This window comes from Pelodiscus sinensis, chromosome 5, assembly GCF_052426305.1.
Source record: "Pelodiscus sinensis isolate ZL-2025 chromosome 5, ASM5242630v1, whole genome shotgun sequence".
NCBI lineage: Eukaryota > Metazoa > Chordata > Testudines > Trionychidae > Pelodiscus > Pelodiscus sinensis.
Window position 1 is genome coordinate 69,897,974 of NC_143056.1, and position 26,507 is coordinate 69,924,480.

At 44.8% G+C, this 26,507-nt stretch overlaps 1 protein-coding gene across 1 annotated transcript in view; it reads right to left on the minus strand.

The window, feature by feature from the left end:
- Positions 1-26,507, minus strand: part of SUSD6 (sushi domain containing 6) — a 122,060-nt gene that overhangs the window by 57,445 nt on the left and 38,108 nt on the right. The window contains exon 2 of the mRNA XM_006130295.5: positions 7,317-7,477. Within this exon, the coding sequence (XP_006130357.1) occupies positions 7,317-7,437 (121 nt within the window). The 5' untranslated portion in view covers positions 7,438-7,477. The remainder of the gene's footprint in view (positions 1-7,316; positions 7,478-26,507) is intronic.

A 26,507-nucleotide genomic window follows, 5' to 3' on the forward strand; every position in this document is an offset into this window, starting at 1 on the left:
GGTGTATTTCACAACTGACTAGCCAACATTAAGGGTTTTAACTGAAATGAAAAGGAGTTTGGGCTCTCCAAATTTGCCTTGATGTGCTTTTTAAGCTTTAGCATTAAGATCCTTGCTTTATGGTTATGGATATTTGCTTAATACATAAACCAGTAGTCCCAATTGCCCTAGAGCAGTGGTCCCCACACTGTGAGGTGCACTCCTGTAGGGGAGGCATGGAAGAACATTCAGTGGATGGGGGTGGGTATGCCAGCTCCTCCTGTAGGGCAGGGAGGGGGTAGCACCTAGCCTCGCTCTGACCCCAACTCCACCCTTCCTCTGAGCCCCAACCACCTGAGCACAGATGCCATGGAAGCACAGGCAGATTATATTCACAGAAATGGGAGTGCGACTTAAAAAAAAAATGACACACTGCCCTGGAGAGCAGAACTTCATTAATTGCCAGAAGACTGAAAGATCTCACTAACCTGAGGAAGTGGGTTATGCCCATGAAAGCTCATACACTATATATATATATTTTTGGTTAGTCTCTAAGGTGCTACAGGACTAATAGTTTTTTCCCCATTAACAGTGAGTGACCCACCAAGACCTCTGGTTGCATATTGACAGTCTTGCCTTTGTAGTTCTGATCATGTGTGACAGAAAGCTTTGAGAGCAACGCCCAACCTTAAACATTTCATTGCAGCCCATTGTTGCCTTTCTAAAAATAGATCCACCAAACAAGCCATTTCTGCCCTTGCGATACAAACAGAAGACACTTGGGAATTCAGGAACAATTCTAAGGAGCCACAAATAAATATTTATGGAAAGAAACTTAAAAAAGGGCAGAGAGACTCTATGTTTAAAAGAGGAATTTCTTCTCCTGGTGAAGAGAGAAATAATTGTTCTTAAACATGCGCACACACACACACTTACACTTTCCATCCCCAGAAAGCTCCCTAGCTTAGCCACACTCCAGATGCACTCTACAAGGAAACGGAATCAGGTAAGACAGATATTCAACTGGAGCATTTCTGGCCCCGTTTGCAGTATGCTATTTCTGTCTCCAACTTCTACCATCTTCTCCCATTAAGACTTTGAGAAATGACTAGTGTGACAGCAGATACAGAAAGAGGGAGAAAAGGAGACGGTTAAACCCAAGGAGTATTCTTCAGAGTAGGGATGTAAAATCCCATTTAATTGGGTAACTAGTTAAACATATTGTTTATCTAGTTAACTGTTTAAAGGGGGTGGGGAGGTTCCACCCACCTGCCACTGGGCTGGAATGCCCCTGCTCCCCTTCTCCCCACTGCAGGGGCAGGCAAGAGCTATTTGAGCCCAGCCAGAACTGCCCCTATTCACAATGGGCCCCCTGCCAGGCTGGAACAGCCCCCTGCCCACAGCAGGCAGAGAGCTGCTCCAGAACAGTTGCATCTTTACAGTTTATGGGGGGAGGCTGATGCTCTTGGGAAGCCGGCTCCTGCTTTACCCTCCTCACCCTGTGCAAATTGTGTGTAACTGTTAAACCACCTACATGTTCACATCCCCACTGTGAAATAGAACCGGTATTTCTGAAGAACAGAAGCCCCCCTCCTCATCCTCCTCTTCAGATAGACTGACTGAGGGGGCCTCTCCAGATTCAGTCAGCACCCCACTGTACTGTTTTATATGGTAAGGGAATGGCTGGAGCTGAATTTCACTTGAATGAAAGCCTTCAAAGTTCAAAGGTGCTTTCCCCAAAAACTGCAACATGTTCAACCAAGCAATTTAGCACCTTCTCCTTGAAGCACTTCAGGGATACTAGGAGAGACTGCTTGAGACAGAGTACAAGGGTTTCTCTCAAAATCCAGCATGAATAAAATCTATTTAACATGTGAAGAAGAGACCAGATACCAGCTAACTGGAAATGACTCTGTGCTCTGCATCCACCTACATGGCAGGGAAAATGGAGTGCTTGTCTAGACAGGACTATAGAGCCTATAAGCTGCTGAAGTAATATATGCTATAGTTCAGTGTTTCTTAACCAGTGGTACGAGTACCCTTGGGGGTACTCAAGAGACGTGTTGATGTACCCCCCAGACATCTGAAATTTGGAGAAAACTGATTTTTTTTAAAGTTTTACAGTGCTTTATTATTTTTGTACTTATTACATCCAAAAATTCCATTGCCTGCACAGAGACTATTACATTGTTTAAACAAATGTGTTGCAAAGATAGGAAAAAAATTGTGTGTCTGAAAACTGTAGGCACTGAGGGTACTTTTTTTTTTTTTTTTAAAGGGGGTACTTTATAAAAAAAAAAAAAAAGGTTGAGAAACACTGCTATAGCTCACAGAAAGCAAAGCTCTACATTATACACATTACACAGTCCTATATACGTTACATTGAATACTTCTGCCTCAGCCTTTATCTTTAATCTCTCTAGCCAGAAGGGAACCTATTGCTTTACCAAGGTGATTCTTGTACTGTATGTCAGCTGTGACACATAGCTGTGGCTCTGCATTCACAGCATCATTATAGGAGTCTTTACAAAGCAAGAGCATCTACCATGACACACCCCCACATCCCTCCAGAGCATTTAAGTCAGAGGTGGGCAATAATTTTAAAAAGGGGGCCACTTCAGAAATTTCTGAAGTAGCCCCAGGTCACCCCAGAAGGGGAGGGGCCTCAGGCAGAAGGGGCGAAGCCAGGAGGCTTCTTGTGCTTCACTCCCTTCTGACTGGCCTGGGATGGGGGAATGTGAGAAGTCTTCCCCCTCTCTCCCCTGCCCCCTAGAGAGAAGTGTCAGCTGTTCTAAAACAGCCAGTGTCTCTCTCTTGCCACTGTGAACCAATCAGTCAGGGAAAGGACACAAGAGACTTTGCACACCCCTTTACCCCCGCCAAAGGCATGTGGCAGCTAGCAATAAAATCTGGCTGTCGTAAAAGAGCCGATGTATCTCTCTAGCCACCACACACTCTTGCAGGAGCGAGGAGACCTTGCATGCTCTCCCATCCCCTTGCCCTGATTGGCCTGGGGAAACAGCAGGGCAGCTGCAGGTCGGATCCACCAGCTTGGCAGACCAGCCTACAAAGGGCCCTTTGCCCGCCCTCCACCCCTGATTTAAGTGAACCAAAAGGAGTTTATATGAAGCAGGATGAGGAAGAGATGATTTTTTAGATCATCTGCCTGTATACACCATTTATACCTCTGGATCTCAATTCTCTGGCAGACTCACTGGTGTTACTGACAATTGACAAGCTGCTGCAGGAGCACCCCCTTGGTTATGTGCCACAGTCTCCTCCTAGCAACTATTGTCAATCCAACACCAAGATCTCAACCAAGAGCTACTGCAACAAAGCATCTGTACTTGGAAAGACTCCCTCCCCAAACTGGAGGTTCTTTCCCTCCCATAAGAAATACAAACTTATCTTGATCAAAAAGCTCTTCTCACTGTTTGTTTTCTCCCTATTTCGTATCTAGGCAAAAATTAATCCAAATTGCACTGAAGGTAATTGCTGAAGACTAAACCAGAGCCCTGGGGAAGAGAAACAATTGAGAACAACTCTAGGCTTTTCAGACATGGCAGTTGAATGTTTTCTAGCGCTATTCTGTGCAAAACCCAACTCACTATCTCTGAAAAATAAAACACTGTAAAAGCTTACTAGTGTCATGGTTGGCTTTTCTCTTTCAACAGCCCTGTACAGAGGTAGTCATTTGCATAAAGATTAGTCTCACTTGCAGATGTTTCAATATGTAGTTGGAGTTTCAGGGATGGTGGCAGTTTGGTCCCAGATCACAAAGGGTACTTGACACAGTCTATGATAGGTTATTACGAGGGGTAGGAGCTGGAAAGAGATGGACTATGATTTTAAAAGGTCCTTTTCTAACTCCAACTGCAGACTGTAACTTAGATAGTGGTCACCCATTCTTGTCTGTCTCTCTCTGGATCTCACCAGCTCCCTCCTTACCAGAAAGAGCCAGGTGCACCTACAAGGGTGCCTGATTTACCACTAACTCCCAGCATCAATGTACTTTACTATCGAAGCCCACCTGCAGAAGCAACTGGGCATCCTTGTCACTCCCATCACCCTGCAACCCCATCCGCAGCCAGACATGACTATGAGGCAGCAGGCAGAACAGAAGGTTTATTGGTTCACAGGGACACAGCATAGAACAGACTTGTCAACACAGGAACCAGAAGCAGTTAGTACAATGCATCTTGGGGATAGCCTAGGGACCCAGAGCCAAGGCCCCCTCCCTGAATACTAAGCTAGCTGAGACTCACTCACACGTGGAGCAACAGGTCCCAGTGCTTCAGGCAGCCCTTCCTCCTCCTCTGTCCAACTTTCCAGGCAAAAGGTGGCACTGGATGTCACCTGGTTGCTCCCCCAATCTAGGCTCAGGGTACAAGAGAGCCTGAGCTATTGTTGTGTAAGATGGAGCAGCCTCCCCCACAGTGAGTCACACCCAAAACTCCCATGCCCAGCAGGGCACGGGTGCAGTGCACAGGGAAACTAAGGCACACACAGAGGCTAGCTATACACTACACCCCTGTTGGCAGAGGGATGTAAATAAAGCACATTGAAGCGGGGATTTAAATATCCCCGCTTCATTTGCCCTTTCAATGTGCTTTATTTACATCCCTCTGTCGACAGAGGGGTATAATGTAGACCTAGCCAGTGAATTACTACAGATCAGCAGAGGACAGTAGGAATCACATACAACATAAAGCAAGCAGAGTGAACCAATCCCCCACTTATTAGCATTTCTAGTACTCTAGTACCTAGACGCTTCCCCTAGAGCAGTGTTTCTTAAACTTTGAGACCACAGAACACAGAAACTTTGAGACTAAACAATAACCTTTTTTTTATGCGGACACCTATGAATTTTTTTTTTTTTTTTTCAAGAAAAAGTCAGACAAAAAAGACAAAAACAAAGAAGAGGTCACGGCATACCTGCGAGTTGTTCATGGAACACCAGTGTTCCGTGCAACATATTTTGAGAAACACTGCCCTAGAGGCTAGTCACTGTAGAGACAGAGGAAGAGATGGTCCCTGCCTCAGAATTGAGCTTCTAACCCTTCATATTTTTCTAATTAACTTCTTTCAATTCTTTTATCCTCCTATCCCCAGCTACTGAATTCAAGACCTCATTCACCCTCCTTGCTCCCCTCTTCTCCTTTCCTTTTGACTTTTAATCCCTCCTTGTACCAACCTTTATTTCACAATGTCTTTCCCCCAAACCAAGAAGCTAAACAGTCACTCTTTTTAAAAACAGGAACTAAGACGACTACCAGAAGCCACTGACTGACTACTTTGCTTGTATGCTGCATCCCTTTCCCCACTTACAAACCCATGTTTTTAGTCTTTACCACTGTAACCTTTTCAGAGCAGGGGCTGTCTGGCTTCTAGCACACACTGGATGCTACTCTAATAAAAATAATAAATAGGGTTAAGATTTATTTGGAATGTATATTTCGTCTCCAGGAGCAAGCTACTGCCATACATAGCAGCAATTACTAGAAGTTAACATTTTCTTGTTTATAATAAGTCTTATTTAGATCACTGTGCAGGGAGAAGAATGCCTTCCTCTCCTTTCTTCTCAATATTTTTCATTCTAGTGGTCACCATGAAAAAATACATGTATACATATAAAAAAAATCATCTCAAGAAGGCTAGTAAGAGAGAGAGGCCGGGAGGTGGGGGAGGTTATTAGCTTTCAACACACTGCATAAATATATACCTAAAATCAACAGGTCAGGGGTGTGGAACACTTTTTTGGGTTGGGAGCCTATAACTCACATAAAAATCACTTGGGGGCCACACACAAGTGCCATGCTCCCCCCTAAAAAACAACACCCCCCCAAAACCCTCACTGACATGGTTCTGACTACAAAGGAGAAACACTCCACACATTCCCCTCCTACACCAGAGCCTAGGAGGGCTCCAGACTAGTCAATTTTGTATGCTCCAGCCCCGCAGGAGGAAGATAGGGGGACAGTGCAGGATCCAATGCTGGGGGGAGCCTAAGTCTGGGAGGCCAGATCCAGGTAAGCCAAGGGCCACATCTTTCCCCCAGTCCTTAGGTTCCCCACCCCTGCAATATATAGTATATCTTATTTGTGCATTTCCTATACAAATACTACCCTTTATTAGGCACTCTCCCCATCAGCCAGTTTTGTTCATGTTTGCACTTCTCACCACACTTCTGTCAGAAGTGCATCAAGAAGTACAGTAAAACTCCAACTGTCTAGCATCCAATGGTCTGGCACTCCCGACAGTCCGGCACCAACTGGAACCCGGAAGTGCTCCAGCCAGCAGGACTATCGGGAGTGCCGGACCACTGGATGCCAGAAAATTGGAGTTTTACTGTATATCCATTTATTCGATAAGAATCTATTCATTACTCAGAATGAAACTTTATGTTATCGCCGAGCTGGGGGGTGTGGGGCGGCACTGCGGGACCGACCAGGCAGCACCCTAGCTGCTCTGCCCCGTCGTTTCCCCAAGTCCGCCGCTGCTGAAACTGACGAGCAGCAGACTTGGGGAAGCTGCAGAGCAGAGCAGCTGAGGTGCTGCTGGGTTTTTCCCGCAGCCCTGCTTCTCAACCCCCAGCGATAACTACTGCAGTCTGGGGGCTGGGGAGCCCACTCCCCTCTCCTCCCGGAAACTCTAGGCGGCAGTGGCGTGGGGCTTCTCCCGCCTTCCTGCAAAATGGCAGAGGGTTCGCCCCTCACTCTGCCGTTCCCCGCCCACCCTCCGGATGCAGTGCGGGTTCCGGCAGACCCGTCATAGCCCCCCACCAGAGTACCTCCCGACACTCTGGCATATCCGATAATCCGGCACCACCACTACCTAGGTCCCAAAGGTGCTGGATTATCAGAAGTCTACTGTAGCGAGAAGATATAAAAGGGAAAAAAAGCCAGAAAGTGGTTAACAGAAGGTCAAGTGACAAATCAGAAATTACCAAACAAAACCAACATGAAATCAACAGATGTCAAACCACCTTCTGCAGAGCATTTGTTGGTCATCTGCTGTGGGCGCTAGTTTGTTTCCAAGTTTTTAAAATACTCACATTTGCAGCACTAAAAATACATTAAGGCCCTTCCCCATAGTATATTTTCCATGTAAGCAGTTGAAGTAGTTGCTACAGTGTTAATCAGTGCTATATGATCACTTATGGCAGCAGCAAAGGTGCTATCACAAACACAATGGAAATGAAGCCTATAATATCTCATATATATATATATATATACTAGAAAGTGGTCTTTTGTGTTTTGTCTAACACTACATAGAAGAAAAATTGCCACTTGTGTATTTTGTGTACACAGTAAGCAAGTACTGTAAAGATTTCTTACCTGAGGCCAGTCCCTCCACAATGAAAATACTGAAGATAATGAATTGAAGAAATAATCCATAACCAGTCAAGGCAAGTGGTGATGCTGTATTGCTCTTTGGTGCTACCATTCCATGGCTCATCTTATCCACTCAAAATAGTTCTGGTCGTCTGGGAGCAAACCTACAAAACAAGAACAGAAAAAAATGTAAGTGAGGAAGAAAAATCTCTTCAGAATTAGAGGTGAAAGGAATCAAAGAGAAACAAGGAAAAGTTGCTGCTTGTTTTAATGTTTAAAAATAACCCCATGTGACTTTGTCAATATTTTAGTGGAGGTGGAGATCCCAGAGAGATTTGCATGGGAAGTGTCAAAAGGCTAGTGCATCTAAGCCAAAGCTTTTTTTTGGCTCAAATCCACACATTAGATGAAGGCAACAGAACCAGCGCTTACATTTTCTATCTTTCTTTTAAGACAACTGCATAGAATGCAGCCTCTGGAGAGGCTGCTTAAAACAGATTTAAGGGAACCAGTTTTGCTAGAGAGCTGCTGATTTTTAAAATGTCTCAAAGAAACAGACTCCTAGATAGTTAGAATAAAATCAAATTCTTCTTTAGCTACCTGCAGAGACAGCTAGCCCACAAGTAGCAGCGCGCGCGCGCGCACACACACACACACACACACACACACACACACACACACACACACGATTACTTTAAGGAGGAATGTCAAAGACACTGAGGCCAAAACATCACACCTGTGGATTACAGAGTGTAGCCAATTAAATTCAAGGATGTGACATCATCATACCTGTGATTTTACTAACAGTTTGTCACCTTTTGCCACACTCCAAACAAACCAGATCAACAAGAACTACCCTGACAGCAAAAAGAGATCAGCAGGGAACCAAGGAAGCACAAGTCAAAGCCCCATTTATTTGAAGGGAAACTCTATAGAGGCATGCGGCCAGATCACAAGATTTACATACATTTAGAGTTAAGACACCACTCCAATCATCTCTAAAAATCCCTTTAAGGGAAACTCAGAATTATAATTCCTTGTTATCATTTAACTAAAAGATATATATTTGTTTTTGGCCAGGTAAGCGAATGCGCCAGTCAAGGTGGCTGGATACCTGGCTATTCTTCCATATGCTTAAATCTTTATTCTCTTTCAGGGATAAGACTTTTTCCATGCCTGGTCTCAACTCAGAGGAATTTTTAAATTTGAGAAAATAACCTTTCTACTATGAGTTTTTTAATTCAGTGGATGTTCTCATTGTTAGAGGGGTATTTCTGCTGATGCAAAAACGGCTCTGCATCAGATTCTGGAGTTTTCAGACTGACTAGCCTTCATTAAAGGAAAAATCCCTTTTTAAAATATTTTCAGGTTGAGGAAAGAAAGAAAATAACGTATTAGATTTTTAAAATGAGATGTTATGCATATGTGGCAATAAATAAATTTGGCTGTGTCTAAGATCTATGCTAAAGTTCGTAACAGAGCCAATAAACACTGCCAGAAACTGAAGTTTATTTTATCCTGTCTACAATTTTTAAATTGTGACACAGACGACATTCTCCAGAAGTTAAATAAAACGGAAATTATAAACTAGGGAGCTCAGCTGAGAAATCTGGAGGAACATTAGTTGAGCTTTCAGTCAGATGGCTCAAGCATGGGTTTAAGACCGCATTTACACCACATTAACAAGGGGGCTTGGAGATCTCTGTAGGGCAGGCTGCTAGCTTGAGACTGTTTGTACCCTAGGAACCATAAAAATAAATTTGTGGGGGTGTAGCCACGCTGTCACATTTGCAGCATAAGAATGGGTTTATGACATTCCCAGGATGAGCACTTGAGGCTTCGTTCACTCAAATCATTCTTTTCATAGTGCAAGGATTGTTACCACTTAATTTTTTTTAAACTGAAGAGACAACCACATTTAGATTGAAAATTTTTTACTCTAACAGAAAGCTGACGCACACTAAACACGAACAGAAACCAGACAAACAAATGTGTTTCTCTACTGCACAGGGTTTTAAATTTATACTAAAGAACGCGAACTTCCTTCCATGGCCCTGCAGTCAATTTTATTCTTTCATGAGCCGTTGTTTTGGGCTAATCAACAGACCCCAGCATGCATGTTCAGCCAAGTATCCTTTCTGCTTACATTAAAATGAGGTGCTGCAATTTTTTCCAACTCAACGACTCTTTACTGGCATGAGCTATACAGATGTTTCCAAAATGTTTTTAAGAAACCATAACCCCTGCCTCAAGGGCATGTACCTTCCTTATCGGAAAGCCCTAAAGAATGGACACAAAGGAGTAAAATCCTGGGTTTGGGGGGGGGGGGGGGTTTGGTTACTTCCTGTTGGTAAGCTGATGACCAGCTTCTACACAGCAAAATGCTGCATTTCTCCTTTGCCCGAGGGTCAGGCACTATGGTTTATCCTTGTCTCTTTTTGATGAGAAGTCTCATGAAAATTTGAGAAAGTATCTATGTGGCCTAGGAATCTCTTGAGGCTTACTTGGCAGGGGTAGCTGCATAAGGGTTTCTGGAATACCATGGATCTGGTACCTGTACAGGCAGTCCCCGGGTTACGTACAATATAGGGACTGTAGGTTTGTTCTTAAGTTGAATCTGTATGTAAGTCGGAACTGGCGTCCAGATTCAGCCGCTGCTGAAACTGACCAGCAGCTGACTACAGGAAGCCCGGGGCAGAGCAACTCTGCCTCCGGCTTCCTGTAGTCAGCGCTGGTCAGTTTCAGCAGCAGCTGACTTGGGGACGCCTGGGGCAGAGCAGCTGGGGTGCTGCCGGGTTGGTCCAGTAGCACCCAGAGCGGCGCTGCGCGACCAACCGGCAGCGCCCCAGCTGCTCCACCACAGGCGTACTAGCTGCGCGCCTCCCCCTCCCCCAGCAGACCAGGGAGACGCGGGCGGCGGACCGAGATGCACCGCGGTCCTGCCACCCGGGTCCTCCATGGCTTTGCTCCGCATCTCCCTGGTCTGCTGGAGACCAGCAGACCAGGGAGACGCGGAGCAAAGCCTCTGAGGACGCCGGCAGCGGGACAGCAGCGGCGCGTCTGGGCTGTCACACTGCCCGCGTGCTCCATGGCTTTGCTCCGCGTCTCCCTGGTCTGCTGGTCTTCAGCAGACCAGGGAGACGCGGAGCAAACCTCGTTCGTAACTGCGGAGTCGGATCCGCGTAACTCGGGGACTGCCTGTATACTAGTTTGCCAAAGGGCAGCAGTAAGGTCTCTGCTGAAAGGCTGGTCTCTAACAGATGATAAGTAAGTTTTTTAGGAAGGAATGTTTCTCTAATTATTTGTGAAGTGAGTATTGTGTGCTTCACAAAGGGAGCAAAATTTACAAACGGAGCAAAATGCTCATCAAAAGCTTGTGAATGCTACAGGGAGATATGCCACATGAAAACACAAGCAGCAGGGGGTGGGCTGTTTATGAACAAACACCAGAATGCTGGAACTTTAACTGGAGGCAAAGAAACAGTGCATTCTTCATGGAAGGGACAAGCTGCCAGCCTACTTGATTTATGAACAGAGGGTCCTGGTCAACCTAGATGTTAAGAACTGGGAGAAAGACTTTAGGTAAACCAAATTTCGTTAAACAGGAAAATGTCTTAACTAAAACTGGGCTCTAATATGCATGTTATGATTTGATTTTACATTACCTAGCTGTTTCCAAACATTTCTAGTGCCATTCAAAGTTCTGTGTGACGTGGTGACCTGAGGGGAATATTAACAATCAGGTTTGTATATAGAAATCCAGATTGTAATTCCGACCGTCAGAATTACAATCTGGATTTCTAGATACACAGCTTCCGCAACAACGCACAGACTGACATTATTAACAATCAGGTTTGTCTCACTGGGAGCAGAGAAACAGGAAATTTCAGTGGCCCCCCAATAGGAAAAAGATTCCCAACTCCTGTTCTAAGGGCAGGAGGTAGTGAGATGTCTCGACCTTGGGTACCTTTGGAAAGCATCACAATTGCTAACCTGGTTATTGAGATGTTTACTGTATGAATATGTTGGTAACATTTTAATTGATGGGCGGAGAGAGAGTTGTAAGAAAAAATAAATAAGCAGGAAATGAAACAATGGCTCTAAACAAGCCAACACCCTGAACATCCAATAAACATTTCAAGGTTGTTGAGCCACTGAACAACTCTAAATGCTATTGCTGCTCACAATTAGCCTGTTATTTTACAAAAACTTTAAATCTGTAACGTGTACAGCTGTGGGCTGTGCCTCTTTAATATGCCATTTAAATTTGAAGTGTACAATACTATTCTTTACATAGACTTCTTAATATGCCTATTTTAAAGAGAAACAGTTACAGAAAAAGGACAAACAGGAGTCTGTCTTCCAGAATTATGAAATCACCATCTACACACCCTTTCAAGGAATGCTATGCACATAGAAGAATAAAAATTTCAGCCACTTCCTGGTATAGCTCCACACCAACCATCATATGATCTTTTGCAGTGCATGGCTGAATATGCTGGAGCCTAAAATTTCAGTTTCAAGCAGCAGCATCTCATTGGCCAGCACTAAATTCTCAGCTGTGTTTACATGCATACACTTGCAAATTAACTTAAATGGGAATGAGTCGGCTGCTCTCAAAGTATAGTAGTAGTAGTCCCCTAGTGCAGGGATTAAACTCCACTCAAACTGTGTAAAATATATTTCCTGCTCTTAAAAACATATTAAGCTCTTTCCAGTGGCATACATAATCTACTTGTGGCAAAAGCTTTTTTGAAATAATTGCTGATTCATTCTGGGCCTATGCCTTTCTCCTCCAAAGCTCTGGAAGCTACCACCATCCTTCACCTCCTAAACAGTCATTTCCCTTATACTTTTTCCCAGCTTTGTGAATCATTTGCTAGTCTCACCCCTTCACAAAGGCAGTGCTCTTGGGTCTCTTGCAGAAATGCTCTTTGAATTGCCATATGATCATAGGTCATGAGAAAAGGACCCGAAGCAGATGTAAATAGTTCTTTCTTCATGTCCTTGGCGTACCACGAGGAGTTTGAGACTTCCTGATTGATTGGATTGTCAGACTATATCCCTGATTATGTCACAGTTTCTGGAACACTGGAAATGAACTGAATCTTAAATCTTAATTCTATTTTAATGTTTGTTTGGAGAAGCACTTGGTATGTCTGGAATGCCCACTTTTCAATTCCACATATGAGACCCACATGTTCATTTTATCCAACATCCTCATGCATATCAGAATTCTCTAACTTAACCAGTTAGACCATCCCTCCCTCCCCAAAAGGACTATTTATAATGTAATCATATCTTGAAGTACATAGTGGAGAGCATGTTTCTGACATATGAATTCTGAGTGTGCACAACATTTCTTAAGGACAAGAAGTGTCTCTGGCTTTTTTTCATCTGGCCATGTAGCAGGTCACACCTAGAGCAAACTGAAATGTGGCACAGAAGAGTATAACTAGATGTGGTGGTTTAAAAAGAACAAGAACCAAGCTATTTTTAAAAAATAGCGACCAAAATAAGAATTTAACAGCAAATTTGAGTTATTTCAGCATCTTCATGAGGCAGATAGACTTAAAGGAAAAAAGCAACTCCCATGAGAAATGTTTTCAGAGTGCTGAGGGGTGGGAGGGAGGAAGCTTGTTTCAAAGCTGCTTGAGAATTTAACCACAAAAACTAAAAAAAAGCTGGCACCAATTTAATGCAACTGAAAGCTTTTAAACTCAATTCTAGTTTTAAAAGTTTAGATAACTGAATTGCTTTAGAACTGTTCAATTAACCACAGCAAGAATAAAACCAATAGTTACCTTAAAACAGCTTTAAAATACAGTAATCTCATTTTTCACTGGCTCGTAACAGAAAATGGACTCTCTAGATCAGGGGTCTCCAACCTTTTTAACCACAAGATCACGTTTTCAATTTAAGTGCAATGTAAGATCCACCTCAGACCCAAATACCCTTGCTTGACTTCCTTCCCCCTCTTCCCTGGGGCCCTGCCCCTGCTCCACCCCTTCTCTAAGGCCTCACCCTGCTTGCTCTGTTGCCCTTCCTCCCCAAATCTCATTCACTTTCACTAGGCTGGGGTAGGGGTGCAGGCTCTAGTCTTGGGTGTGTGGCAAATGCTCTATCCCCATGGCCAGTGTTTCTCAATTTTTTTGTATAAAATTCCTTTAAAAAAAATTATAAGTACCCCCAGTACATACAGTTTTCACACACACACTTTTTTTTAAACCATTGCAACACATTTGTTTAAACAACTTAATTGTAGCTGGGTGGGTGATTAAATATTTGGGTGTAAAAAGCACAAAAATACTACAAACTCTGTAAAACTTAAACATTCAGTTTTCTCCAAATTTCAATTATGTTGATGTACCCCCAGACTTCTCTTGGGTGCCTCCAGAGATTGAGGGACACTGCCCAAGGCCACTCCAGAGTCTGTCCCCCCCCACCCTTGAGGAGTCCCTTATCCTGCCTTCCTAATGCAGGAGCCTGGTCCATCTCTGGGGAAGCCTGCATTGGCTGTCCAGCTACTCCCAGGACTTGAACCCATCACCCTGTGCTCCCGAGGTGAATGTGCTGGCCCCTGGGCCACTCCAGAGCTGAACCCACCCCCACCTCCCTTACCTTTGGTGGGTTCTGTATCCTGTGTTGGCTGTCTCATTGCTCCCAGCATGGGCAGGGTTTGGGCTGCTGAGTGGCAACTACAACCCACAACCCTGTCCTCCTCAGGCAAGTGCTGTATCTCCTAGTCCAGTGGTCCCCAATCATTTGGTGCTGCCGGGCGCACAGGGGTGGGGGCGTTCGCCTGCGAGTCCCCCATGAGTTGCATGCCTGGGGCCAGCAACCCTATGCACCGTGCGGCCGGGGGCAGGGCTGCCCATTAAAAGCAAGAGGAAGACCAAGGACAGGGTAGGCCCACTGCTTAGTGAGGAGGGAGAAGCAGTAACAGGAAACTTGGAAATGGCAGAGATGCTCAATGGACTTCTTTGTTTCGGTCTTCACCAAGAAGTCTGGAGGTGTGCCTAACGTAGTGAATACAAGCAAAGAGAGGGTAAGTTTAGAAGATAGGATACACAAAGAACAAGTTAATCACTTAGGAAAGTTAGATGTCAGCAAGTCACCAGGTCCTGATGAAATGCATCCCAGGATACTCAAGGAGCTGATAGAGGAGGTATCTGAGCCTTTAGCTATGATCTTTGAAAAATCATGGCAGACAGGGGAGATTCCAGAAGACTGGAAAAGGGCAAATATTGTGCCAATCTATAAAAAGGGGAATAAGAACAACCCAGGAAATTACAGACCGGTCAGTTTAACATCTGTCCCAGGGAAGATAATGGAGCAGGTAATTAAGGAAATCATATGCAAACACTTGGAAGGTAATAAAGTGATAGGGAATAGCCAGCATGGGTTTGTGAAGAACAAGTCATGCCAAACTAATCTGATAGCTTTCTTTGATAGGATAACGAGCCTTGTGGATAAGGGAGAAGCATGGATGTCATATACCTAGACTTCAGTAAGGCATTTGATACGGTTTCGCATGATATTCTTCTTGATAAACTAGGCAAATATAACTTAGATAGGGCCACGATAAAGTGGGTGCATAATTGGCTGGATAACCGTAGTCAGAGAGTTGTTGTTAACGGTGCTAAGTCCTGCTGGAAAGGGATAACAAGTGGAGTTCCGCAAGGGTCTGTTTTGGGACCCGTACTGTTCAATATCTTCATCAATGATGTAGATATTGGGATAGAGAGTACGCTTATTAAGTTTGCAGATGATACCAAACTGGGTGGGGTTGCAACTTCTTTGGAGGATAGGGACATAATTCAAAATGACCTTAGCAAGTTAGAGAAATGGTCAGAGGTAAACAGGATGAGGTTTAATAAAGAGAAATGCAAAGTGCTCCACTTAGGAAGGAACAATCAGTTCCATACATACAAGATGGGAAGCGACTGTCTAGGAAGGAGCATGGCGGAAAGAGATCTAGGGGTCATAGTGGACCACAAGTTGAATATGAGTCAACAGTGTGATGCTGTTGCAAAAAAAGCAAATATGATTCTAGGTTGTATCAAAAGGTGTGTTGTAAGCAAAACTCGTGAAGTCATTCTGCCGCACTACTTTGCACTAGTTAGGCCTCAGATGGAGTAGTGTGTCCAGTTCTGGGTGCCACATTTCAAGAAAGATGTGGAGAAATTGGAAAGGGTACAGAGAAGAGCGACAAGAATGATTAAAGGTTTAGAGAACATGACCTATGAAGCCAGGCTTCATGAACTGGGCTTGTTTAGTTTGGAAAAAAGAAGATTAAGGGGGGACATGATGGCGGTTTTCAAATATCTAAAAGGGTGTCACAAGGAGGAAGGAGAAAATTTGTTCCTCTTGGTTTCTGAGGACAGGACAAGGAGTAATGGGCTTAAAGTGCAGCAGGGGAGGTTTAGATTGGACATTAGGAAAAAGTTCCTAACTGTCAGGGTGGTCAAATATTGGAATAAATTGCCAAGGGAGGTGGTGGAATCTCCCTCTCTGGAGATATTTAAGAACAGGTTAGATAGACATCTGTCAGGGATGGTGTAGACGGAGCTTGGTCCTGCCTTGAGGGCGGGGGGCTGGACTCGATGACCTCTTGAGATCCCTTCCAGTCCTATGATTCTATGATCTGCCGCACGCCCGGGACCGGCACCCCCCATAGCTGTGTGCCCAGGGCCAGGGTGACCAATTCGCCACGTGCCCGGGGCGGCCAATTCTCCGCATGCCCAGGGCTGGCGCTTCGGTGACCAATTCTCCGCGCGCTCCCCATGCGCCACGTGCCTGGGCGGCCGCCAATTTGCTGCGTGCCCGGGGCTGGCGCCCCCCAGAGCTGCACGCCCAGGGTCGGCGCTCCCCCTGCTGTGTGCACTCTGGGCCAGTGCTGCACAAATGCAGCATGCCTGGAACAGCACCGCGCATGCGCCACGCGCCACCACTGTCCTAGTCTACTGAGGAACCCACTCCACCTCCCTGCCTTTAGGTGGTCCCTTGTCCTCTGGCTGGTTGCTCCCAGAGTGGGTAGGGGAGGTAGGGGAGCTAGGGCTGCCTAGGGGGGGACAAGGCTTCAACCTGCCACAATGTGTTTCCCAGGCCAATGCCCTATTTCCTAAGCCACTCCAGAACTTGCCCCACCATCTTACCTTCAGTAGGTCCCTTATCCTGCTTTCCTAATACAGGAGCCAGGTCCATCCCTCAGGCAGACTGTGTTGGCAGCCCAGCCATTGCCTGAGTGGGTGGGAGGGGGCGGGATCAAGCCCACCACTCTGTGCTCCAAAGACTAATGACCATCCCCAAGTTCACTGGAGATCCCACTCCACCACCCTACCTTCAAGCCACACCCTCCGCCCACTCTGGGAGTGACCAGACACAGGACAAGGGACCCTCTGAAGATAGGGAGGTGGGGTGGGGTGGGGTGTGGTGGTCTTTAGAGTGGACTAGGAGATTGTGCTCCCCAGATAACTGCCCTGAGTGGTGGGTTCAAGTCCTGCCACCCTGGGAGCAGCTGGACAGCTGGCCCAGGGGTGGAGCAGCAGAGCCAACGCAGCCCCATCCCACTCTCAAAAGCAGCTGGCATGTACAGCAATGGCTTCAAGTGCTGTCCCTCATCCACAGGCACAGACCCCACAGCCTCCACTGGCCACAGTTCTCCATCATTGATCATTGGGAGCTGCAGGAGTAGTGTCTGCTGGCAAGGACAGCATGTGGAGAACCCCTGCTCTGACCTTCTCAGGGGGCCACAGGGACATTCCAGCCACCTCCAGGAGTACAACTAACCCTAAGGAGAATTACTGCAGACAGGACAGGTTAAGTATTTTAAATACTCAATTAAATTTAGGCGTAAGAGAAATGAAGGTTATGAAATGCACAGACCAGTCAAAAACTAAAACTAACACACTTTGCAAGCAGTAAAAGTAGTAACAACCCCCCCTGTACATTTTGGGTCAGGAGATGAGAGGGAAGAACAGTGTATGTTTGTAAGAATGACAGAAACACACAGTATGAGAGAGAATGATAAATTTGCATTGCCGAGCTCCCTCCATCCCCGGGTGGAGATGGGGCATGAGATTGGGGGGAGGGAACCCTGACATCAGCACCTCCCCCTTCTCCCTCCCACATGCTGCACAGCAAGCAGGAGGCTTCCAAGGGGCAGCTCCAAGGCAAGAGGACAAGAACAGCATGACAGTGGGCAGAGGGGCAACTGAAGTGCCAGCACTTGTGAGCTTCCTGGCCAAACCAATCAGGGTCCCCTGTCAGAGGCTCCAAGATCTACCGGTAGATCTCAGTCTACTGGTTAGTGACCACTGCTCTAAATCCCAGGCTGCTCCATGAGACATACTAACCCCAACTACAATGTTACTTCAGTTCAGAAAGCAGTCCCTACTGAGACACAAGCCTCAAACATAAGTAAACCTAGTTATGTTCAAAAGCTTCAGAGGGATAGCCAAGTTAGACTGAAACAGGAAAAACTTTAAAAACAAAGAGTTTGGTACCCCTTTATAGACGTAACAAAATACATAGATGGTATTATGAGCTTTCATGGGCACAGCCCACTAGATTTAAGTTTTTCCTAGTTATTTTGCTCAGGACTGAAAAATTTCACACCCTGAGCACCACAAGTATGTGACCTAACCCTAGAGTAGTCAGAGCTAGAACAGGATTTTTCCATCCACCTCATTATCACCTCTCCTACATCAAAGGAAAATGCTTCCAGCAATGTTGGAAGCATCTACACATGATTGGAACCACAGTGGCTGTCAACATACCCAGAGCCTCCCTAATCACTCAATGCTATTACTGAAATAGTGACAAGCATTTGTAAATCATTGCACTAGAAAGGAAAAGCTTTATCTATACTACAGAAAATAAGTGACACGTTACAGCCAACAGAATCCTGTGACAAGTGGTCCTACAAGGATCAGTGGTAAGGGGAAATGATAGAAATATAGCCGTGTTAGTCTGGTGTAGCTGAAACAAAATACAGGACTATGTAGCACTTTAAAGACTAACAAGATGGTTTATTAGATGATGAGCTTTCGTGGGCCAGATCCACTTCCTCAGATCAAATAGTGGAAGAAAATAGTCACAACCATATATACCAAAGGATACAATTAAAAAAAGTGAACACATACGAAAAGGACAAATCACATTTCAGAACAGAAGGAGGATGCCGGGGGGGGGGGGGGGGGGGGAGGGAAGAGAAGGTGAATGTCTGAGTTAATGGTATTAGAGGTGATAATTGGGGAAGCTATCTTGGTAATGGGTAAGGTAGTTGGGGTCTTTGTTCAGCCCCCTGCGAAGAGTGTCGAATTTTAGCATGAATGCCAGTTCAGAGGATTCCCTTTCAAGTGCAGATTTGAAAGTCTTCTGAAGTAGGATGCATGTGATTAGGTCATTAAGACAGTGTCCTTTCTGGTTGAAGCAAAATGCAGGACAATGTAGCACTTTAAAGACTAACAAGATGGTTTATTAGATGATGAGCTTTCGTGGGCCAGACCCACTTCCTCAGATCAAATAGTGGGTCTGGCCCACGAAAGCTCATCATCTAATAAACCATCTTGTTAGTCTTTAAAGTGCTACATTGTCCTGCATTTTGCTTCAACTACCCCAGACTAACACGGCTACATTTCTATCTCCTTTCTGGTTGAAATGGCAAGAAACTGTTTTTTCTTTGTGATCCTGTCTAATGTCTGTTTTGTGGGCATTGATTCTTTGGCGAAGTGTCTGAGACTGTTATGAGCAATCAGTACTGAGATAAAAAGGACCTGATTCATTAAGACACCTCTAATCACCGCAAAATTACAAACAATTACAAGAACATTACACTAAAGGCTCATTATACCCACCAATGATCAGCAAATTTTGGGAATTAAGAAAAGCTTCCAAGAATCACCTTCTTGAACATATTGAGTAGCAATGTAAGTGAAAGTATGAAATCATGGGAGAGCGGAGGGGGGGGGGGAAGGGGGAGGAGAGAGAGCTTAGTTTAGGGATTGGAGAAGCAATACAGAATATTCTTGCAGTCCTTTCCACTTGATTTTATAATATGCTTTATTTTGAAGAAAATTCCCTTTGGAAACTGTTTTAGTGTTTTCACCACTACCACCCTGTATCACAGAGAGCCAGGTTTCATATATCCAGCTTAATCAATCCAACAGTACATTTGCAGAGGGCCATATGCACAAAATGTTCCAAAGCACTGTCCAAAAATAATATCTAAAAAACAACAAAAAACAAAAAGATCACAATCTGACAGACGGCTTCAGGGAAGGGAAAGCCAATGAGAAGAGATAAAGAACCTCTTGAAGGCCAATATAAGCGTGAGAAGGTACTTACTGCTAACAGGAAAGGGATTCTGAAGCAATGCTGGATTGGCACGATGATTTGCCTACACACCTACCCAGACTGCTCTTCCAGTTTATACAGCTGTGCTGAGTTCAGTTTCAGGAAACAAAACCACAAGGTCTATGTGCAATGAAGGCTGGCTTTATAAGATGAACTGTTAAATACACTCCTCCACACCCTCTAAACTTTGTACTTCTGTTTCAACTTTCATGGCTAAAAGCATCCACGTGCTATTCATCTGGCTGGAACAGACTTTCACAGTATTGCAGCATTATAGTTAGAAAAGGATGCCTGACTGGGAAGTCTTCCCATACAACTAGCTTGCCATCAGTCATACCCAGAAAAGAGGAGGGCACTCCTTTACAGATACAGTAAAGATACAAGTGACAGCAACATCTTTTAAGTCCAAAGTGAATTTAAAGGATGGCTGTTCCGATTTCCAAACATGAAAACATCTACAATTTCATTTTTAAAGGATGGGAATTGCCCTCCCCCCTCCCATCCCAAGGAGCATGGAATTTATTATGAGACGACAGTTTTTAGGGAATGTTCTTACAGTATATTCAAATATCAGGCATTTCAAATCCAATTAAAGGGGAAATATTTGCACTAGGGATGTAATAGTATAATCAATTAACCGACAAGCAAAAGCTATAGGTTAATGCTATAGACTACATGCATTCCTCCTCCCACCTTGCCAGTAAATTTTTTAGCAGCTGGCCAGCAATCTAGCTCAGTCCTGGCTTGAAACGAGTCCAGGACCTACATCTGCTGCAGCTCTGCATTTAAAGTGTATTAGGAGCCAGGCGGGTAGGCAGCCGATCTCAGTTCTGGCTTGCACTGGGTTCAGGAGCTCAGACTCACCCTACACAGGGGCTGCTGCCACTCTGCACTTATGTCTCTATCAGAAGAGGCAAGGGGCTCCTCAGGAGCGAGACAGGAGTACACTGGCTGCCAGCCCTGTCCCTGGGGACTACAGAATAGTTGACTAACCATTAAGAATTCTTGTGGTTACTGGACTATTCAGTTAACCAATATTTAATAGTCCTAGTTTGCACAGGAATCCATTCATTACCTTCAATTGTCAGCACAAGCAGTTTTCAAACATCTAGTTTTATTGACCAAGTTAAATGAATTGCAAAGGGGGGGGGGGGGGGGAAGAGTTTCACTTTCTGGTTCTCAAGCATGACATCATGCAGCTTGATTTAGAATTTTAACATTGAGTGGCATTTTTTCCAAGAAAACTTTCACTGAAATTTTTTAAATAGATACAAAAACCTACAAACAGTGTTTAATAAAAGCTTGTTTGTAACAAACTACCTGGTGCTGTCCTTCCTTTGCTGCTGCTAGTACATATAGAAATCATGTCTCAAAGTATTTCAGTTTATTGGAATGCACAAATCTCTATAAAAGCTACAGTCAAAGTGATAGTAGCAGTACCTAGCACATTTTGCTTTGCTGGACATAGCCAGTATGCGGTTTTGCTCATGTAGCATTTAAAAGGGAAAACTAGACTCTGCCTTGTCATTCAAGGCATTTGCAACTACGGTAATAAAAAACCCAGAACCTCCCACCAACCTTAATACTTGCAATCAATAACATTCTGCTCAACTCAGCTGAGGCAAGTGTGCCTCTGTTAGATAGGCAGGGAGTAAGCTCCAAAAGAAAAAGTGTCTTCCATTGAACTCTCAGGCTTTAGGCACATAGAAATTAAGAACATGCAGCTCAGGGGTCTCCACTGATCTCAGGTGGTACCATAGAAGCCACCATTTAGTCTCAGATCAGACAGACAACCAACTTACTTTTGATCAGGCTTGGAACTTCCTTGCTTTCTCTTTCCCCATCCCACTTCCATCTGTCATTCCCCACACTTTCATGACCACCACTAATGGCTCCATATTTCTTATATTCTGTCCCCCATCATCCAGCCTTTTCTTTGCACTGATTCAGAACTGGATAACACAAGACTTCAAGAACCTTGGTAGGATAGGACACATTTATCAATAAGAATTATTTCTACAGATTGGACCTTCCTGGTCCAGCACTCTCAGGACCAGAGTGATCCCAAGGAAGCAAGTTTGCCGGACCAGGGGAATTGTTTCGGGCTCCCTTCCCGGTCACTGACCCACCCAGTGCGCTGCCCCCAATTGCTGGAGAGGCTCCACTCCTGGCTGCCACCCCACTCCAGCTGAGGGTGGCTCTACTCTTGGTTGGTGGGGCTCTCCACCTGGCACTGCTTTGGCTGCTGGCTGGGCTCCCTGCTGCCCCCAGACCTCGCAGGCTGCCTGCCATCTGAGCGCCCAGTCGCTGGCAACCTCTGTGGCTGGAGCTCTCTAGTGGACCTCGGATGTTGCTGGACCAGAGAATCACGGGCCACAGAGGTTCACATATACATGCACACAGTGAAAGTCCAGAAACCAAAAGCAACCAGAGAGAGAAACCTATTTTTAATTATTCCAAGTTGGTTTTGCATGCCATAGAGCAGTGACCAAAAGCATATGGGCTCATGTTTTCACCACTCAAATTGGAAAAGGGGGGGGAGAAAGGGGGGGGGGGGAGAGAGAACACACCAGAGAGAAACAAAAGCATCACAAGAGTTCAATAGGCAAAAGTCCTTAATCAATGTCCTCATTTTGCATCTGAATAGCGAGCTCAGCAGTTTTATACTGAATCTCGCCTTCCACTTGAAGAATTGTGCTATGGTGCTATGTAAAAGTTTAAAATGAAAATCCTTGCATAGACACTATTCTGCTGGAAGATTAATTGTCAAGCTAGTGGGAAGAAGAGTTTCAGAATGAACCTTAGACACTGAACAAAAAGGTGGCATATACCTAATGGGAGAGGGTGGGGAGAAAACAAACATAAAACATGTGCGCACCACAATTGCAGTGTAAACAGAGTCATAAGGGAGACAATCTTCAACTCTTTTGGAGCCAGATGAAAATGCTGTTGGGCTTTATGTGAATTACATACTGTAATTTAAAAAAGAAAACCACACACTGACCATGGAGGCAAGCATTTTAAAAGGTGCTCCAGGCACCAAAAGTGCATTGGTTGGTAACATCTGTTAATCCAGAGGTTCCTACCTGCTGATTTGCATATCTGTACTGGTACTTCAGGCTTTGGTCACTTGGCCTTCTTGTGCCCCCAAATCCATTGAGGATTAGCACATGCATACTGACTGAGGCCCGCATTGCTCTAGTCTAAATCTAGTCTAAAGGCAGGCAACCCACTGCTGCAGGTTGGAGAAGAGAGCTGAATGGGAGACCAGCAGGCCCTGAATGAACCAGGGCAGGTCTCACTTTGTTAAAACTAGTACTGCTCCTCCAGAAAGACAAGAAACAATGACTTAGAAGAATTCAAGTCCAGGATTAATTAAGAGGCCCCACTGTGAAGTAGCAAACAGTAACCTGAAACTCTGCTCTAAAAAGACCTGCAACTGTGGCTATGTGTAGGCATTAGGAGGGGGATTCTGAGCTTGCAGAGGCAGTTGCCACCAGCTTTCATTGAGCTAGCATGTTAAAAACAGTATTGTAGCTGCAGCAGCCTGGGCAGTGCCAACTGGTGGCATGGGGTAGTTGGCTTTTAAGACGGCTCCCTGTGAGCACCAGCTCCCATGGAACTGCCTGCCTCTTCTCTCCCCACTGCATCAGAGGCAACAGCGCAGGGGTGGGCCTTGCATGTGACCATGAAGGTTAACTGATGAGCCTGTAAATTGGGTCAAATTCTCACGACCCTACTTTCCAAACAGGACAGGAAAAGGAGACAAACCCAGAACAAACTGAGAGGAAACAGACCTCGCCAAAGAAGAGATGGACACAAAATCACTCGTTTGTTCCTCTGTGCCCCAAAATATTATTACATAGCAAGGATGTAGCAGGTGACATCAAAGAGGATAAGTAGCAATAACACTATAGGAAACAGCAGCATTTCCAAATGATTTCTTTCAGACATGCATTCATCAAGAGCTATACCTATGTCACTTATTCAAGGAGTATGCTTCACACCTTTTTATAGTCACAAAAGGCTACTCCACATGCAGTCCAAAACCTCTGAATTTTTCAGTCCCAAAGGTTTTTCAGATGATCAGGGAGAGAGGAGAGTTCAGAGAGCAGGGGCTACGGAAGCTGCTCCTACTTCTATTTTGCTTTCTCAAGGGATTGCTTAAGCAGGTTGACTCTGGCTGTCCTGAGCCTCCACAGAAATATTACATGAGATTAGATTTCCCTTTTAATGCAGAAGCACCAAGACAATGTATAGGAGATTAGCATAGGCCAAACTTCCTGTATACTGCTAAGAGCAGCAAAAGGTGGGGTTTCCTGTAACCTATACATTAAAAAGCTGGTCCAATAAGGCACATTTTTCAGTGGAACATGCTGCTCGTGTAAGCATAAGGGATGTCAAATCCCAGTTAATCAGTTAAATCCACTGAACAGGGTGAACAAGGGCTGCTGTGGACCCACTGTAGGTAGGAGCTGCTCCAGCCCACTAATCAACCATAACCTGGAAGCATCACCTAGTATGGGTGATGCTTACTGGTTAACCATTCTCATCCCTAGTATGCACGCCATTTCACTTGTTTCAGAGTCATTTGTGTTAATCAGCTAATTGAGTAGTCAATGGAATTTCTAACCACTGCTCAATTAGTCAATGGGGGGGGAAGCACACTCTACCCCCACTATGGCTTTGTATTTTAAATGCACAACAGCCCACCTCCTACTACATTTAAACTGCAGAGCCACAGGGGGGATAGCTTCCCAGCCTGGACTAAGCGCTGCGGATTCGTGCGGTCTCAGACCACTGTTTCTTCACTGCATCTTTGCAGTGCAGGCAGGAACCAACTTTTAAGGCAGCTCCCCCAGCACCAGCTTCTGTTCCCCCCCCCCCCCTTGCTGCCTCTGACACAAGGAAGCGAGTAGTCGCCTCAATCACCCAATAAGCATTTGCTTATCAGGTAGTCAACTACTCCCTTATATCCCTACAGAGTACAGTACATTTGCCATTTAACTCTTCCACATACCATACTTGGGCAAGTCCATCCCAATCCATCTGGTATTCCCCCTGTTTCTATAGTGCTATGTGCCATAGCAACAGAATGTGATAACATTCCTTTAAGTGGTAATATTCTATGGCAGTACACATTTCTTCAGCAAGACCAATTCTCCCATTCCCTAGGAGGCTGACTATCAAGCATCCAGGTTACTTGCCAGAAATATAGAACCTGAGAAATACTGACAATGAGAGGAAAGTGGCCTCACTTGGTTTGGGTGTTTTCCATTAATGCAAAAACCATTGTGAACTGTGTGGCACCACAATAGCTCTCATACTCCATGTTAGCAGCTTGGTTATTTGTATCTATATTGTATCTCAAGAATATCTTCTCCCCCAGCTCACAGAGTAAGCTAGGGAGCTGGCTGTCACCAGGTAAATTTGACAGTTGGGAGTAAGCGAACAAAGCCTGCAACTTTCATTAAGAGGCAAAAAGAACTGAAGCAAGGAATTTGCGCATAATGCTTTGCTCCCTGCTTAAGCCTCAGGCAGAGGCTGAAGGTTTTTGTCCCTTAAACTGAGTGTTTGTGGTGATTTTCAGTCACACTGAGAAAGCTCTCCAGGTTGTATCATCAAAAAGGGTTTTCTAGCAACAATCTTGCAAATGCAGACAAGTCCTTAGGCAGATATCCTAAAGCAATCCCCTACTTGGGAGTGGTAGAAATGTAGTCCATTTCCTGGACACCACAGTACAAATCAGCAATGGAAAATTAGACACCACTCTACAGAAAACCCATTGACTCATACAGTTACTTACATGCTTCCAGCTCCCATCCAGAACAAACCATACGCTCCATCATTTATAGCCAAGCCCTTCGATACAACCGCATCTGCTCTAATCCCACTGACAGAGACCAGAAGCTTCAGGATCTCTACCAAGCATTTATAAACCTCAACTACACACCCAGAGAAATAAAAAAGCAAATTGAAAGAGCCAGACGAAAACCTAGAAACCAACTACTTCAAGACAGACCCAAGAAAAACAACAACAGAACACCACTTCTCATCACCTACAGCCCCCAACTTAAACCTGTCCAACACATTATCAATAAACTACAGCCTATACTGGAACAGGATACTAAACTCTGAGAGGCTCTGGGAGACAGACCCATAGTCTCTTATAGACAACCACCTAACCTCAAGATGATTCTTACCAACAACCACAGGACATACCACACTAATACCAACCCTGGTACCTTCCCTTGCAACAAACCCCGTTGCCAGCTTTGTCCACATATTCACTCTGCTGATACCATTATTGGACCCAACCAAGTGAGTTATAAGATCAAGAACACATATTCTGCACATCCAGAAATATAATTTAGGTAATCATGTGCCGAAAGCGTCCGTCCGCTATGTACATTGGACAAACATCTCAGACACTTCGCCAAAGGATCAATGCCCACAAAACAGATATTAGACAGGATCACAAAGAAAAAACAGTTTCTTGCCACTTCAACCAGAAAGGACATTGTCTCAACAACTTAATTACCTGCATCCTGCTTCAAAGACCTTTTAAGACTGCACTTCAAAGAGAATCCTCTGAACTGTCATTCATGCTTAAATTCGACACGCTACGTGCAAATTTGAATAAAGACGCTAATTATCTTACCCATTACAAAGATAGCTTCCCCAATTATCACCTCTAACATCATTAGCTCACAGACATTTACCTCCCTCCCTTCCCCCCCATCCCTCTTCTGTTCTGAAATTTGATTTGTCCTTTTCATATGTGTTCATTTTTTAAAATTGTATCCTTTGGTATATATGGTTGTGACAATTTTC